General features: G+C 37.1%; 1 protein-coding gene across 2 annotated transcripts; it reads left to right on the forward strand.

The window, feature by feature from the left end:
- The first annotated feature begins 277 nt into the window (after nucleotides 1-277).
- Nucleotides 278-14,961, forward strand: postnb (periostin, osteoblast specific factor b). 2 transcript variants are annotated; one of them, XM_072392126.1, is made up of 22 exons: nucleotides 278-424; nucleotides 927-1,025; nucleotides 4,630-4,694; nucleotides 4,925-5,082; nucleotides 5,161-5,325; nucleotides 5,416-5,562; nucleotides 5,657-5,798; nucleotides 6,610-6,822; nucleotides 6,940-7,074; nucleotides 8,351-8,499; nucleotides 8,653-8,789; nucleotides 8,975-9,105; nucleotides 9,212-9,342; nucleotides 9,496-9,598; nucleotides 9,703-9,770; nucleotides 10,003-10,048; nucleotides 10,222-10,251; nucleotides 12,555-12,701; nucleotides 12,789-12,836; nucleotides 13,111-13,188; nucleotides 13,277-13,306; nucleotides 14,388-14,961. In XM_072392126.1, the coding sequence occupies exons 1-22, from the start codon at nucleotides 306-308 to the stop codon at nucleotides 14,414-14,416; spliced, it is 2,370 nt and encodes a 789-aa protein (XP_072248227.1). In that variant the 5' UTR covers nucleotides 278-305; the 3' UTR covers nucleotides 14,417-14,961. The 2 variants fall into 2 exon arrangements, with proteins under 2 accessions (XP_072248227.1, XP_072248228.1); XM_072392127.1 differs by lacking the exon at nucleotides 13,277-13,306.
- The last annotated feature ends 2,494 nt before the right edge of the window (nucleotides 14,962-17,455 follow it).

Consider the following 17,455-nt stretch of genomic DNA (forward strand, 5'->3'; position numbering starts at 1 on the left):
CAACAACCTGTATAGACAAGGATCAGTAATAAGTTCTGTCATTCTTTAAAGCTTCTCTACAAACAATGTAAAGCAGAGAAGAATACTAATAATATAAATGTAAAGATTTACAATTAATAAATAATAACACAAATGGTGATAAAGCACAGTGTCTGACAGAAATGTGCCAATTAAAAGGGTCTGGGTGGTCATGGAAGAAATTTTCCCATCCTCCTGGAGTGGAGGGTAAGACTTGTGGTATATAAACTGCTGCTGTGAGTCTGCTCCCATTACTCTGGGACTTGAAGGGCTTACTGGAAACAACCATGAAGCTCCTTTTTGTGGCTGCCTTTGCACTCTTTGTGCTCTCTGCATTTGACTATGCTGACTCCTCAGCTTATGATAAAATAGTTTCCCACAGTCGCATCAGGGCGAAAAAAGAAGGGTAAGCCATCGACATCAATGATTATTTTGGATTTTTTTTGTTTGTACTTTTTTATGCTGGGTTATATAATTTTCTGTGCATGACTCTTGAGCTCAATGAGCATCAGTCTGTATAATTTCCACAATTAATAATTATTTCTTTTGTAATCAATATGCAGCTCGGTTGCTTCAGAAATTTATCAGAAATGTCACTGAATAATGTTTCTTCAGTTTGAGAGGTTTTAAGCCAATTATGTAATAGTCATTAAATCATAACTCTGAACTGACACATTTCATGCACAGCAGGCGTATATATCATTATTCATATCTGACTGCCTGGTTTCAGAAGCAGCATGAGTAGTTGCCAAATAATTATTCAAAGTTGACAGTCTGATGTCTTACCCAGCAGGGCTGTTTTTCACATTATAATTTCCATGTGAAGTATTTCATTTTGAATACATTCTTACTCATCTTTTACCGGCCAATTAATGCTTTATCCTCTTTTCTCCTACAATTCTTAACAGACCCAATGTCTGTGCACTCCAGCAAGTCATGGGGACCAAGAAGAAGTACTTTAGCACTTGTCGTAATTGGTATCAAGGGGCCATCTGTGGAAAGAAAGCGTAAGTGTTGCTTTTTCCAATCAGATCTGTTGATTTAAACATATTAAATGTATATTTAGACAATACAGTAAAGTCTAACTTAAGCTTCACTATTGTAAGTTTCTGAATATGTTTCATCCGTCTCTGTCTGCTTCACAGTCTTCTATTACTTCTTAAGAATTTTTATGGAAACTTGGATGTTTCCACACAGATAGACATCTGCTATCTCACTCTGAATTACACTGCTGCATAAAATGAAAAACACATTCATGGAACCAAGCTTTTAACTCTTTGTATTGAAGACAATCCTATTTGATCCCATAAACTGCAATAAGATTTCACAATGTTTGAAGTCTGGTCACTGTTGGATGCCACAGTGGTGAACCACTGATTCCAGGATATGAAGTGGCTGCAAAATGTTGACTGTATTCATAAATGGAAACAAACTCAACCATTAAAACCTACTTTTCTGTTGTGATTCCAACTGGCTCAGCACTTTAGAGTTTAAACATGGATCCAAGCCTTGTCTAGAGACCCTATTCTTTTTCTCCCTCCAGTGCACATATGCATACAGTACATGGGGGAGGGGGTGCAGATTCAGAGACATGATCTGTACCTACCCCCCCTACCCCCCCTTCACGATGAATCCATTTGACAAGTTCAGTTTTAATTGAATTTACTAATTAAAATCTTTTACAGTGTGGTGTTGCAAGGTCATTTTAGAATATCACTTTAACTTTAACATTTAGATTATAGTTAAAGTTTCACAATAATATTTATTTCTATTTTGCATTGAGAGCACGAATATTTTATTACTCCATAACTGCACTGACTATACATTTAGAATAGCTTTACTCGGTGCTAATAGTAACTCGGTGGATCAACATATCAAAAGCTAGTTTAAGTGAATGTTGTGGTTTCCTGACGCCATTACTTCTTGTGAGCTGAATTTCCTTCGCCAAACAAACCTTATAATTTGTTTCAACATACCCTTCTCATGGTCTTCCACAAACTCTCCTGACTTTCACAACAGTAATAACTGTTAATAATAATTGTCTAAGTCACAACCGACAGGTCCGAGAACATTTTATGATATACTATAAACTTATATTTCAGCTGGATACATGGGCATTCAGCATATTTGTACATTGACACATTTAAGTTTCTTGTGAAACAAAATGAAATATCTCTCCAAATGCATGTCAGCATCAAATAAAAGGCCACTGCTTCAATTTTGAGCACTTCAGATTATTTGAATGACCACTATAATTCACAACAATATGGCTTAAATTGAGCTTTTCTAAATGTTTTAGTAGGGATGCAGTTTAACTTTCTCTTTCTGCCTCCAGAGTGGATCAGTCTCCAAGAAAACTTTGAACTACCGCACTGCCAGACTTCCTTTTAGTTATATGTTTTATTAGAATAAAACCACATACATTACATTCAACATACTTTACAGCAAAGTTATCAAGATTCGCAGAGGAACAGTTCTTCTCTAAAGATGCTGACCATCAAAAGTTTCCAGTTCCACAGCCAAACACAATCCCTCAGTGTGGGAAAGCAATATAACAAGGAGTTTTGCTGACTCTGCCCCAATGGGCTTTGAGTGATCTCATCCCAGACCCTGCAACTCCATTCAACCTTGATTCAAATACAGCTGTTGTAGACATGTGGTTAGCCATGATCCAGAACCAGTCTTCTATACTTTGTCAGAAACATCAGCAGAGGATGAGACAAAGAACAATGTGCGTCAGTAAGCCCTCGGTTGGTGAAGTTTTGACTTGTTATTTTGAAGGTCTTGATTTTTATAAATCAATTACTGATGGATGGCTGCCACTCGATTATGGCTGGGATAGTTTCCAGCCCTCCAGCAACCCTGAATAGAACAAAGCGAGTGCGGAAAGTGAAGGAATTACTAATGACTTCTGACTGTTCACACACGTTCTTGTTAATGGTAGTGTGGAAGTGTTTGATGTTTCCTACCTGCATTACAAAACTCTGCAAAAATACTTCATTTACTTATAAAATACTTTAAAAATATGTAATTTTAGTCACAGATGTTCATTTTGACCTACAAATGGCACACACATGTGGAGCTGTCCTGGTATGTAGATTTTACACAAAACTGCTGGTAAAGAGGAACTCCTAAGTTTTGCAGTTTAGCATCAGTTTACAGTCAGTGGAACCACCATCGTGTTACACTGTCACGCTGGCGATTCCTTTAAGAAACAAAAAGACATGATATTATTCTTCCCATTTACAGTGATTACAGTAATTATGTAGACCTGAAAGCTGGATCTGATGCAACTTCTCGAACAGTAAAAATGAACCCGAATGAACTCCCCAGCCAACTCTGAGTACAGATGGTATTGTTTAGCTCTAACAGCTACATCTGGGGTGTTCTTTATGTTTTGTGGGTTTTGTTTATTGTTGAATACCTGCTAGTTATGTAGGGTGAATTGTACACCACAACATGCCTAGTTTTCCCATAGATGGAGTCATTGCTGTAGTTTCAACAAGATTCAGCATGCTGACACAAGTTCTGTTTTTACATCTCACAGCTGCACTTTAATTGTACTGTCCTCCTGAGGCTATGGTGTCAGGAAAAAAAGAGGAAAGAGCACCAGTTATGGTATCTTAGTCAAAGTAGAAAAAATAAATTATAAATGAAAGAAAGAATTTTAAATTAGTTTTAATAAGGTAGAAAAACTTAATCTGCTTTCATACATTTTATGCTGTCTTGTTAACCATGAAACATTCGAATCACCCAGCAATGTTCCAAGTTTTAAATCTCAATTTATCTGAAAGTAAAAGCCAAGAAGAGTCCAAACTAATTGGTTAGCTTCAAAGAAGAGAATTTCGTAATATAAATCTACTACTGTAATGGTAGCACAAGCCTCAAGGCACCCATTTCATTAGGGTTTGGCTCAAATTTACCACATGGTCTATTTGGATGATGCAGGAGATAATGAGTAACATTTGAACATCAAATTCAAGTCACTGATGTTAGCCTACAAAGTGCTTAATGGAACGGCTCCCATCTACTTGAATGCTCTTGCAAAGGCTTATGTCACAACTCGTCCCAGGATTGTCGTCTAGCAGTGCCTACACCACACCTAAGACAATCCAAACTCTTTTCATGTGTCGTCCCACGATGGTGGAATGACCTACCGAGCGCTACCAGAACAGGGGCATCCCTGTCTATCTTCAAGAAGCTCTTGAAAACCCATCTCTTCAGAGAGCATCTCCTATCCTAGCACTTACCTTGTACTTACCTACCCCCTCTATCTTTGCACTTTATCTTTCTGCACTTCCTTCAATGCCTGCACCCTATCTCTACTCTGTCACCTCTGACAGAGTCAGACTAGTGGGTTCTTTCTATGTAGTTTATTGTTAGCTTTTTATATAGCTTGTTATATCTTCAATTGTAAGTCGCTTTGGATAAAAGCGTCTGCTAAATACATAAACAGAAACAGAAACATTTGGAAACAGAAAACAATGCATAATCACAGAATGATTACTCATTACTCACTTACTTCTTTCACAGCTATGTTGTAGATTGTTGTAGATGATATTTCAAGGATGTGCTACACTCACCTTTGTGGCCTTTATGTTTTGGACGCAGGACTGTGCTTTATGAGTGCTGCCCAGGGTACATCAAGCTGGAGGGAATGCGTGGTTGTCCTGCAGGTACAGTTTTTGCTAAAGCATAGTAGGTGTATTAAGGTTAGCTGACAACAGACTATTCAACTGTCGAACAGTTGTTTTATTTTGTAAATCATACCAAGCAATGTTGAAGAGGATACCACACAGTCCACACAGCTGTCATATTGTCTTAATTCTTTTAAGCCTTTCAGTTTTCTTGTTTCAGTTTTCTGGAATACAGGCAGGTATCTAACAAAACTTTTCTTTTCTCCAAGTTGCCCCAATTGACCATGTGTATGGGAGTTTGGGTATAGTGAAGGCCACATCGACCCAAGATTTTTCTGACAAGTCTAAACTAAGACCTGAGATTGAGGGACCAGGATCCTTTACTTTCTTTGCTCCCAGCAATGAAGCCTGGGACCTATTGGATGAGGTGAGTCATAACAAAACAAAAAGCCTTTGAACAGCTCTTTTTGTGATGTTTAAACATTTTATTTTTATCATCTAACAGGAAATGAGGAATGCATTGGTCAGTAATGTCAACATTGAACTGTACAATGCTCTGCATTATCACATGGTCAACAAACGCCTCTTGACCAAAGATTTAAGGAATGGATTGACTGTCACTTCTATGTACAATGACCTTGATCTCCAAATTAATCATTATGCCAATGGGGTGAGTATTGACATTTAGCATTGCTAGAGCTTGTAGTTTTACTGAAAACACTTGCCAGGGGTGTAGCATTGAAATGTGTGTTATGTGCAGGTGGTGACTGTGAACTGTGCAAGGATTGTCTATGGCAACCAGGTTGCGACTAATGGAGTTGTGCATGTAATTGACCGTGTCATCAGTGCAGCTGGAAACAACATCCAGGAATACCTTGACATGAGTGATGACTTGACAACTCTCAATGTAGGTATACATAGGAGTAGGCAAATGTTTCAGATGTATTTTATTGTGTGTTGAAGTTCAGTAAATCTAACCAGCTGGTAAAAACACCTTCTAGGACATGGCTCAAACAGCTGGACTGTTGGAGAAACTGGGTCAGCCTGGACATTACACTCTATTTGCCCCCACCAATGAAGCCTTTGATAAGCTTGGCAGTGATATGCTAGAAAGGTTTCAGAGTGATAAGGATGTCCTCAAAGGTAGATGCAACAATTCTTTATGGGTTCATTCTAACTGTAACATATTTCATTCTAAGGATGAAGGAATAGGTTTTTTCCTCTTTTACATGTTGACTCTGTTCTCATTCAAAAAAATGTGACAACAATTAATCTAGAACATATCTATATTATTTTGTAAATGCCAAATCTGCACCTTAAAGTATGTTTATGCATTTGACAGGCACTTTTATCCAAAGCAACATACACTCATATTTTAAGTAGGCAGGTAGGATAAGGGGGTGTTGCCTAAGGACCCCTACTGGAGGTAGTACCTTTCATCCAGGAGTGTTAGGATTTGAACCCTTGTTACCCACATGAAAGGCAGCAATCTTATCACTACACAATCCAGTCCAAACTAAAGTAAGAGAATAAATATTCTGTTGAAAGTTACTAACAACACAGATTTAAAAAGGTTTAGAATGTACAGTAAAAGTGAGCTTTGGAAAATAACTTGTTTTATAGAAGCAGCTTCTTTTTACATATCCACTGAGAAGCAGGAAACAGCTGCCTCAGTGAGCAAGTTGAACAAACAGGCAATATGTCAGCTTTTTTTTTTTTACTTGCCCATTGCTTGCCCTATGAGATCAGAAACACTTAATACAAATTCAAACAGAGCCTCTAAAGTCCTTTCTTATGAGAAGCTCAGGGATCCAAAGGGTCTGCAGGTTTCCTGGGCATTATTTCTTCAGCTGCAGTGGAACATGAGACATAACATAAAACTGTCAGTGCATCAAATAAATATCTAACTATACAACTTCACCATACAATAACTTAAAATGTCATCTGGTTTCAGCTCTTCTCAGTTTCCACCTCTTGGACTCAGTCCAGTGCTCTGAGGCCATCATGGCAGGAAGTTCTTATGAGACCCTGGAGGGAAACAACATTGAAATCGGCTGTGATGGCGAAAGTTTAACAGTTAATGGCATTAAAATGGTGCTCAAAAAGGACATTGTCACCACCAATGGTGTCATCCACCTTATAGACCAAGTACTCCTTCCAGACTCAGGTAGACTCACATTTCTTCTTCTTTTCGTACTTGTGCAAACCTTTTTTTTTCTGAAATATGTAATGTTTTCTGCCATTCATGTTTTAATAGTTTCTGAAATCTCTGTCCCACTTCAAGCCAAGCAGGTAATGGAACTTTTGGGAAGCTCATATTCAACCTTTGGTGACATGGTGAATGAGCTCGGCCTTTCTGCTGCCATGACACCAGGTTCTGAGTTCACTTTGCTGGCCCCTCTCAATTCTGTCTTCACTGGTGAGTCACATACTGCTCATGTATGTGCCTCTGTTTTCTACTCAGCAGGAGGCTGAATATGAGTGCTGGGTGATTGTCTCAGAGGAAGTGAGGTACATTGCTAATCATGGTCAAGTCCCAATTGTTGGTATACAAGAAAAATAATGTAGGTATTTTCCCACAGAACAAAATGTTTAAGACATGCACATATTAAAGATATTAAAATTTATACTTCATTTGGTTGGTTTTATGTTGTTTAAGTTAGCTGTAAGAAAATAAATATTATAAATAAATAAATTAGATCATTCTTTCAAAGTGACAAATTATCAAATCATCTATCTAAAATGTCCCATGGGTTTGATGGAAGTACATCCAGATGGTGCAACTTACACTCGAACTTGAATCAATTTACCCCAAACAATACTTTTTTATAATAAGCAATATTTTAAACCCTTTGTCATTGATGCATTTTGATAATTTAAATGAACAGGAAACATCCTGGATACACGGTGAAAGTTCACACTGACATCTCACAACAAGAAGGTTCCTGGTTTGAATCTTGGCAGGGGCCTTTCTGTGTGGAGTTTGCACATTCTCCCCTTGCATGTGTGGTTTCTCTCTGGATACCTGGCCTTCCTCCCACAGTCCAATAATATTAATGTTAGGTTTACTGGTTAATCGAAACTGACAGGCGTTTGTGTGAACATTTGTGGTTGTCTGTCTCGTTTGTCTCTCTGTTGGCCTTCTGATGAACGTGATGTGTCTTGGCTGTACCCTGCCTCTCGTCTGATGTTAGCTGACTCCAGCCCCCCACATTCCTCAACTGAATAAAGTAGGCATAGAAAATGAATGGAAGGACGCATCCTTAAATTTGATCAAAACCTTTCATTGTACTACATATAATGAGGACCACATAAGTAAAATGGCCCATTTTATCCCAAGGTCCTATTATAACTATAATAGTTAAGGCTAAACACGCTCTTTTTTACAGCAAGACTTTTACCTTCATGAATGCCATATTTATCATTTCCAAGCAGTTGTTCTCACGATTAGTAGAAGTTGCATATTCTTCTAATGCAATTACACGCCGTTTTGTCTTTCACAAACAAATAACCCATGGGGACGAATTTTGGAGGAAGAGAGTCTCTTATTGAAGACCATTGTTACCAAAATAATCAGAAGTGTAAAACATTTAGTCAAAACATTTCCTTTAACTGTACAATGTGTTCAATTTTACATAAAGAAACTATTTTAAAAGAAATAAAATAATCGTTTAAAGAAAACAAATTGTTTCCAGATGAAGTGATGTTCATGGACCAGAGCTTTCTCAAAAGTATTCTGGAAAACCACATTGTGAAGAATAAGGTTGCCCTGGGACAACTCTACAATGGCCAGCGGTTGGAGACCATTGGAGGAAAAATACTTCGGGTATTCATCTATCGCACGGTGAGTCATCTTCTATGAAGTTGTGCCTGAAAATCATGGCTGTATGCCATTAAACATATCTATGTGCATTACCCGTCATTTGTTCATCAATCATATTTTATTTGAGACGTCACATCAATCCCCTTGCCAATAACTTGTGGATTTTATCTCCAGGCTGTGTGCATTGAGAATTCCTGCCTGATAAGAGGCAGTAAGGAAGGAAGCAATGGGGCTCTGCATCTCATGAGGGCTATGTTGAAACCTGCCGAAAAAACTATGTTAGAGATTCTGACAGAAAATGGAGGTTTCAAGTAAGCACTGGACAAAGTTAATAAAAACTGACTTGCATACAGCATGATTCTCTAACCACATCTTCCTGTATCTTTCCATTTAATCCACAGCACATATGGGAATGAGAAAGTGCTGTCAATGCAATTTGTCAGCCCACTGTGGTTTCTATAACAGTCAAGTTGCTGCTTTCTTCTCTGTGCTTTAGGATCTTTTTGTCTCTGATGGAAGCTGCTGGCTTGACTGACCTGCTCCAACAAGAGGGAGACTTTACTTTGTTTGCCCCAAATGATAAAGCATTTGCTGCCTTAAGCGAAAGAGATGTGACCTTGTTAAAGGGTAGGTTTGCCTCACTGTCTTTTATATTTCGATGCATTTTAGGGCGCTCTTGTAAATCATGCAAAAATGATTAACAGATTATGTGTTTGTTTGTTTTTTATTCCAGGTGACATAAATGCTCTCCGAACTATTCTTTTGTATCACTTTACTAATGGTGTTGTCATTGGTGGTGGTTTGGAAGGAGGGGTGACAAACCTTTTCAAATCTCTCCAGGGCAGCAATCTCAAATTGATTTCTGTAAGTATTTCATCCAGAAACTTTGAGAAATACCCAGCAGTTATTTTTATGATAGCATGAGTCAGCATGTCTTATTCAATCTCCAGACGTTGTTAATTCATGTCATTCATGCTTCATTTTATGGTCTGTGATTGTTTTAAATGTCTACCTCAGGCAAACAACACTGTCAAAGTGAATTCTGTCCAAGTCCCAGAATCTGATATCATGGCCACAAATGGCGCCATTCATTTTGTAGACCAAGTTTTGTACCCTGCAGGTATCAATTTAATTAGTACTTCCTTTATTAAACCTGTCAAAACATATATCTGGTTTCATAGTCATAGCAAATATTTGTGGGTAACGCCCTTTGCAATCTTCCAGATATCCCTGTGGGAAGCCAGGATCTCCTAATGATATTGAGGAAACTCATTACTTACATTCAAATTAAGGTGAGAATTATCTTCACGTTAATAAAACTTAACTGCTTGTAAAGAAGCAGGGTGGGGTTCTCTATCATTGCCAAAACATATTTTTATGTAACTTAAAATGAAGTACAAAACAATAATCTTCTTAAAAAACATCTCTGCAGTTGATTTTATTTTGATGTTATAGATTACAAGAGTCTGAAAGATAAACTGCTTTAACATTTTTTCGTTTGTTTGTTTTTACTATTTTTTACAGTTCATTTCAGGGTTTAGATATCAAGAAATACCCCTTACATTTATGAGTAAGTAGTGATATCTTTATGATACACAATTAAAATCAATTTAATTCAAAACAACTTATTTGTCCCTAACGGGGTAATTTGTAAAATTTGTAAATTATGATATTTGTGAGGGTTTAATTTCCTGATAGTTATGTCTTAGTGTCTCTAATTCATTTATGTCCTGTTTTTTTTAGCGAGGATCGTCACACGTGTTATCCAGGAAGGTAATGATGACTTCAGAGTGCCAATAATCATGTGATTTCTACTGTGCAGTCAGCTAGATATGATATGTTGATAAAATAGCCACCTCTTTTGGCTTTTTTACCTTTCCGTTGTCCTGTAAAATCAACAAAGCATCATCAGGTTTAAAGTACCACTCATTGGCATAGCACCAAAGGGTGCTTATAACCTTATGGTATCATAAGTGTTTATTTTGCGACAAAGAAACAATCTCTTGGGTTTATCCCAAAATGACAAAAAACTTTAATTAAAAAATAACCCCAAAAACACAATTTTATTGTGTTTATTTACTTTTATAATTTGTGGGTCTCGAGTTTGGCTTTCTGCAAATGTGGCTAAATAGCACCATGAAATGAAATGTGGTACACATGTAAACTTCACGAAACCTGCAAATTCTCTTGAAATCATAATGTTATTCCAACAGGAAGTCAGACAGAATGTTCAACTTTGTGATTTCCAGATGCTGCATTTAACAAACTTTTCAGAGGGATTTAATGGAATAAACGGCACATCTTCTATTGCTAAACTAGACAGGTTTGCAGTGTTACAAATATCTACCATTCCTGTGGTGGCCTGGTTTTTGATGATTCACATGAGAGAAGTTGTTTGACTCATGCATACTGGACCAGTCGTAATACATTTAATCAGTTTCTATGCCTGTATACAACCATAGTATTGACAAAACATCGCACTGCCACCTACTGATAAGAAGTATAATATCTTTGATTTACTGCTCCCAGACTGTTAAACTGATCCCCTTGAAAGCATTGATGATGCTATTTTATAGAAAACTGTGAGCATAGCTGGGACCTGGCAGTATTTTAGGCCAGCCTTCACATGCGTGATCAATGTCCTAACCTGAAAGTATCTATAGGTGAATAATCAGTTATGATCACAGTGCCACCTAGTGGCAGAGGAAGCCATGGAGACAAATATATGTTGTGCCAAGCCACTTCAACAACTACTCAAAACAAGAAGGACAAGAACATCTCAAACCCCCCAAACTGAAATTGATGTTAGAGTGAGTGCTGTATTGTGGATTTTTACACCTCATCACTTTCGAGTCAGACGGGTATTTATTTTGTCATGTGCGCTAACATGGATCATGTTGCAGCAGAACTCGGACTGGGGTTATCCCAACTGTGAGTGTGCTGCTGAGTAGTCTCTACTGCAGGCAAGGCAAATTTATTTATATAGCACAATTCATCAACTAGATGACTCAAAGTGCTTGACATAGAATAAAAAAGCATTAAAACAAAATTCAAGGTTAAAACAGAAAGAACCATATTGAATGGTTTAGAGTATAGTTCATAAAAACTTTAAGATACTTCTCCATGTTTAGTTCTAACACTGGGAACAGAAAGCAGTTTGGCTCCCAATGACTTGAGATGTCTTAAACGTTCATACCGTACCAGAAGATCTGAGATGTACTTTGGTCCTAAACCATTTAGAGCTTTATAAACCAACAGCAGTGTTTTTAAATCAATTATTTGATGAACAGGAAGCCAATGCAGGGAGCTCAAAACTGGACTGATATGATCCACTTTTCTGGTCTTAATGAGTACTCAAGCAGCAGCGTTTTGAATTAGCTGCAGGTGTCTTATTGATCTTTTAGGCAGACTAGTAAATGCATTGTTTTAGTAATCAAATTTGTCAAAAACAGATGCATGAACCAACTTTTCTAAAGCCCTCTGACACATTAGTGCTTTAATCCCCAAGATATTTCTCATTTGACTTGGGTCATTAAGATGTGGGATGGATTCAAACCAGTTTGGTGTTGTGGCAAAAAGACCTACCCATATTTGTGGATCAGTTTTGTTGTGGTTGACTGTATCAAATGCAGCACTGAGATCCAGCAAAATGAAGACAGAAAAATTGCCCTTGTCTTTGTTTCAGACACTGACAACTCATAAGTATTTTACACAATCCTAATTTGTTTTTCATGACGCCAACAGAGCTGAAATTCTGAACTTCTACAGAACTTTGTATTTCACCTGTTTTGAGAGCTCCTTAGTCTTCATTGTGCTGCATGCTTGACTGTTTCACTTTCTTAGGAGTATCTCAGAATCTCAGGCCTTTCACAACTTGGGTATATATAGAGATGCTGTGACAATTAGATTGCACATGGTTGGACTTATTTGCACTAATCATGTGAAATTTAAAGGTAATCAACAGCACTGTATCACAATTTATTGTAGAGCCATTTTTCTTAATCCTTGTCCTGTGGTTTATTTGCATTGAAAACAGAAATTCTGTGTTATAAAGCATTCTCTGTCTGCTTATACAGGTCCCACCAAAGTGACCAGGATTGTTGAAGGGCAGCCCACATTCACCAAGGTTACTAGGGTCATTGAGGGCGAACCTTCCATCTCCAAGGTTACCAGGGTCATTGAGGGCCAACCCACCATCACCAAAGTCACTAGGGTTGTTTCAGGTAAAAACTAAATTACCTCTGTCTATCTGTCTAACAATCTTGGTATATCTTACACTCTCATTAACTCATGAATACTGTTATTTTCAGGCCCTCAGTACTCAGTCAGCACTGGCACCAGTAACATTGACCTGGAAGGTAGGAAAATTTGAAAGCATATATTCAGGTTTAATTGTTGTCTGTTTTAAGCAAAAGAGCAGATTTTCCTAGAGTGTGTTTCACAATAACGTTCACAAGTATTCAACAGTAGGTTTTATTGAAGAGTTTTTGCTACTAGCTCATGTACAGGCATGTTATCTGAGCAATGAGATGATATTGAGGTTGTAGAGGAGTGTGACGTGATGCTAATAATATAACTGTGACATCACAAATAATACTGTTTTGCTTGGATAAAATGTTCTTTTCCCATCAGGAGTTGACCTTTCAAAGATTACAACCATTGAAGGGAATGCTAATCTTGACTCTGATCAACTTTCCAGACTGATCCAAAGTGAGTTTTTATAATTTTGTACATCTCAGCAACTGAGAGAAATGATCCAAGAATGATACATGATGTGTACATTTGCTTGCCTCTATAGAAGGAAGAACTCCTCCCCGAAGAGTTTTAGGTAAAATTAAGAAAGAATATTAGCCAGTCTAAATAAAGATCCTGCATTTGTAGACGATGTGACACTGTCTGTGAGCTGATTCTGGCTGTCAATTAATGTCTGTCACTGCATTTATATGGCATACTCTGCATTATATGTGTAATCCACCCCATCAATTATGTTGGGTGTAATTGATGGAATAGCTTTACATTTTGAGAACATTTTCTCACACGGCTTATTTCTTGCACAGAGTTAGATGAGAAGATAATTTGTGCTTGGTAGATTTGAAACAAATTACAAAAATGATTGCTTGGATATGTCTAAAGATATCATAGTCTTTGGAGCTCACAAATTAAGTTGGTTTAATCATAGGCTAATTGTTTTGCAGGGGATTATGTGCTGGAATATGTTTTGGCCAGGTAGAGTAACCTCTTTGATCTCCACTAGTCATGTGGAAGTCTCAGTGAGAATAAAGATGTATTTGGATTCTAGTCACAAAATAGTTCTGCACATAACTACTTGTAAAACCACAATGTGATATCCTAACACTTCACAAATGAAACAATAATGAATAAAGTCTTGAGGGGCTAGTAAGTGGGTTTGTTTTGTTTTGACAGAGTCAAGCTGGCTGATTTCTTCTTTTTCCAGTCCTCAAGCTTAGTCAAGTTAGGCTATTAAGATTGTACATCTTCACATTTTCCATCCAAACACATCCTCTCATCTAACTCTCAGCAACAAAGCACAAATGTATTTTCCAAAAAGTCATCCATTTCCTAAATGTCATCTCTGGACTCTTCACTGTCATGCTTGCTGCAACAATGCTCACCTGAATGCTATGCTGACATTTGCCGTGCCTCTGTAGCTGTGGTTCATATAACTGTTTCATGACTCTAGGTTCTGAGTCAATATGTTCCCCTGTGTGGGATGTTATAATCATCATTTCTACTCCCTGCTATGCTTGGTGTTTCCATACCGGGAGAGATGAGATCAGAGCACAGATGCCAAGCTTTGACACAGTCCATATCTCACATTTAGAAAGTATTTAGAAAGTAATCATATCTAGATGACTGACATGTGTTTATTGTTCTATCTCTTTTGGCAGCTGGCAACAGGCGGAGGGGAAGGGACTGAACGTGGACAGATGAGAATACCTTCCTTGTAAAGGCACAGAAAGACTTTAAAGTTTGAAACTGGTGTTGTAATACAGAGGATACACCCGAAGTGTCAGTGTTTAGAAAAATAAAATGACTGTTACTGACAAAAAATGTTTTCAATTTAGTGGTGCTTTACGTATACATATATGGACTTTTTGTTCAATATATGTTAACAGTTTGAATACAGATTTTTGCATGAATTTAAAAACTAGGACAGCAAAAATTTCAAGCCATCACACTTTTCCTAAAACATTTTAATTCTATACTTTACAGCTTTGCTAGTGGTGAATGTTAGAGCAAGGAAATCTTGCAGGCTGTTTGAGAAGAATTCAAAATCTCAATAGGGTATAGATGTGTTCGCTCACTTTAACTTTTTTTTTCATTTCTTTAGTAGTACGTTGTTTGAGGTGTCATGTAAATTGTGTCTGCTGCTTGTGTTATTTGGGATGATGTAGCCAAATCCAGGCATTCTCCTTTCTATTTGCCCAACATTCTCAAATAAATTGCTTTAGTCAAAAAATACATCACTTTTATGTCTTTACAAAGTTCTTAAGTTGTAAAGTTGTAAACATCTTTGGTCAAATCTAAATATAATGTCTATTTGAATTTTATGCAAGTAAGTAAAAAAAAAATTGAGTCACTCTGTTAAGTGTTCCAGTCATTCTGTCTGTTTAAGGGGGGATTTGGCAGCTCACTTGTGGAAACACCCTAAAGAAAATATGTAAAACATAAACCCAGACAGTATCAAAGAAGTGTATGCATATGTATGTAATCTACCATATGAAACTGCATATGAAAATATGTGTGCATGTTTATTTAAAAAAAATATCACCTTTTAAAAGGTATTGTTTTACAATGATATACGTTTAGGAAATTATATATTCTAAGACTAACAACAATGAAAGCACTTCTGCTTGTTTGTTGGCATGTGTGCATCAGACTCAACAGTAAGGTCATGTTTCAAGGAAATCATGTGAGCTTTTGTGTTCAGACTTTTGGGTCAAGGCCAGACTCTTTGCTGTTTGGCTCAAGTGCCAAATTCTTCAGTGCACTTTACTGCTTCTTGGACAGATGAAAATGAGTAAAAAACCTGAGCAACTGCCAAGATACAAACACAAGTTCATGAAATGTCTAAAACACAGCCATTGTGAAATCCAATGTTATTCTTCACTTTAAAGATATTTCCCAAGATTCAAAGCCATATTTCATTAAGCCAGGCTGCTGGTTCACCACTGCCTGACCTGACAAAGTCAACATACCCATCTTGTGTTGCTGTTTACACAGTGCACATTTTAAATGACGCCTTAAGATGTAATCTTTATGTTCATCCACACATATCGTCACACAAAGCTGTGTATCAGTTGCTCATACACAACACAGCTCTAACTGATGCACAGCTTTGTTGTTTCATTGTTTGTTTCATAAATGTATTCACATCTGAATTCATTCTGTAATGAGCAGCCAAAAACATATGTGCTTATCAACATTCCACTGAAGTTATTTTGCAACATCTTCATGAAAAACAAAGTATAGAAGTCACTCAATTTGATATCTTGTCAGTCTGTTTTAAGTCTGCATGCAATATTTTGTCACGAGTGAGGCAGCGGCAAGGAGAGAGAGGACCCAAAATGCAAACTAAGGGTAAACAAGATTTATTCCAAAAACTGATAAAAAACAAAATGCAAAGAATAAACAGACCTGACTAGACACAAATCCCAAGACCTCACACAGACCAAGTTGACATGAGGGGTGACAGTGAGGAGCTTGCAAATGCTGAGGACAAACCAGGAGACTAAATACTGTGGAGGGTGATTGGTGAATGCAAAAAATTAATGTATCGTAAATGAGATTATAAAAAAACCCACAAAATATATTGGGCTAATACCTTTCGTAAAATGAAAAGTCAAGATAGATATACAAAAAATTTTGCTTTATATTGGCATTTTTCAATTTAGGGATATTTATAAAAGTATCGGAGTGGTGCTGTGATGGACGGGCAACCCATCCAAGGTGTTCCCTGCCTCTTCCTCAATGGCTGCTGGTATTAGCTCAAGCCTCCCCTTGACCCTGAATTGGATAAGTGGGTATAGAAAATGGAAGAATGGATGGATACTTATTGAAATAATAGAATACATTAAAGGTGCTCTGCAACCAGTTCTTTCAGCATGTTGAAGAAGGAAGAGGCACAAAACATCTGATGGATGTTTATACAATCCTGTGGTCATTCCAAGAGGGTTTAATCTTTTTTATGTAATTAAGGACAATAAAGTATTTAAATGGTCAAATAATAAGCAACACAGCTTAAACAACATAGATATTGTGTAGCAGTGTACAGACATTAATACGTTCACATTTCATAGCTGTTCATACACTCAGGGTGGAGAGTCATTAATGTTCAGCATCATTTATCCTTGTCTTTGCTTAAATACATAGAATAATACTTTCCCTATCATTAAAATCCCTGTCAAGCTATATAATATGACTATAATATATTTAGAGAGCCACTGTGTATTTATGAGTGTACCAGCAGAGATTAAGGAACAATTGAAACACACAGATATTTGAAAGTTAGAATAATGCTTAATGGAGACTGAATACAAATTGCAGTCAGATGCACAGTGAACGATATTCAAACAATGTTCTGCCTTCTCAGATAACTGAGATACCATCTGCTGGATGATTCCGTTGCTGCTGACTTGAGATTTTCCATACTGTATTTGGCAGTGATCTGCTCATAAATTATTGAGTAATTTATAATACTGTTGATATAAACATAACAGACTTAAATTTAATTTGACACAAACAATTTTTATCACCCATCACCAACAAACAGCTATTAGCTTATGCTTAAGTTACTATAGTGGCAAATTCATGTGCCTCAGCTATGTCTTAAATAAACTTTCGCTTAGATTAGCTGTTTCTGAACAGAACACTGTTTGTCAATACATGCAACTATTTAAGACCTGATCATTTCTAGGAAATAAAACTGGAGAACACCTAATCTCCTTTAAATTTC

Source organism: Leuresthes tenuis, unplaced genomic scaffold (genome assembly GCF_036924035.1).
Source record: "Leuresthes tenuis unplaced genomic scaffold, fLeuTen1.0.hap1 SCAF_9, whole genome shotgun sequence".
NCBI classification, from domain to species: domain Eukaryota; kingdom Metazoa; phylum Chordata; class Actinopteri; order Atheriniformes; family Atherinopsidae; genus Leuresthes; species Leuresthes tenuis.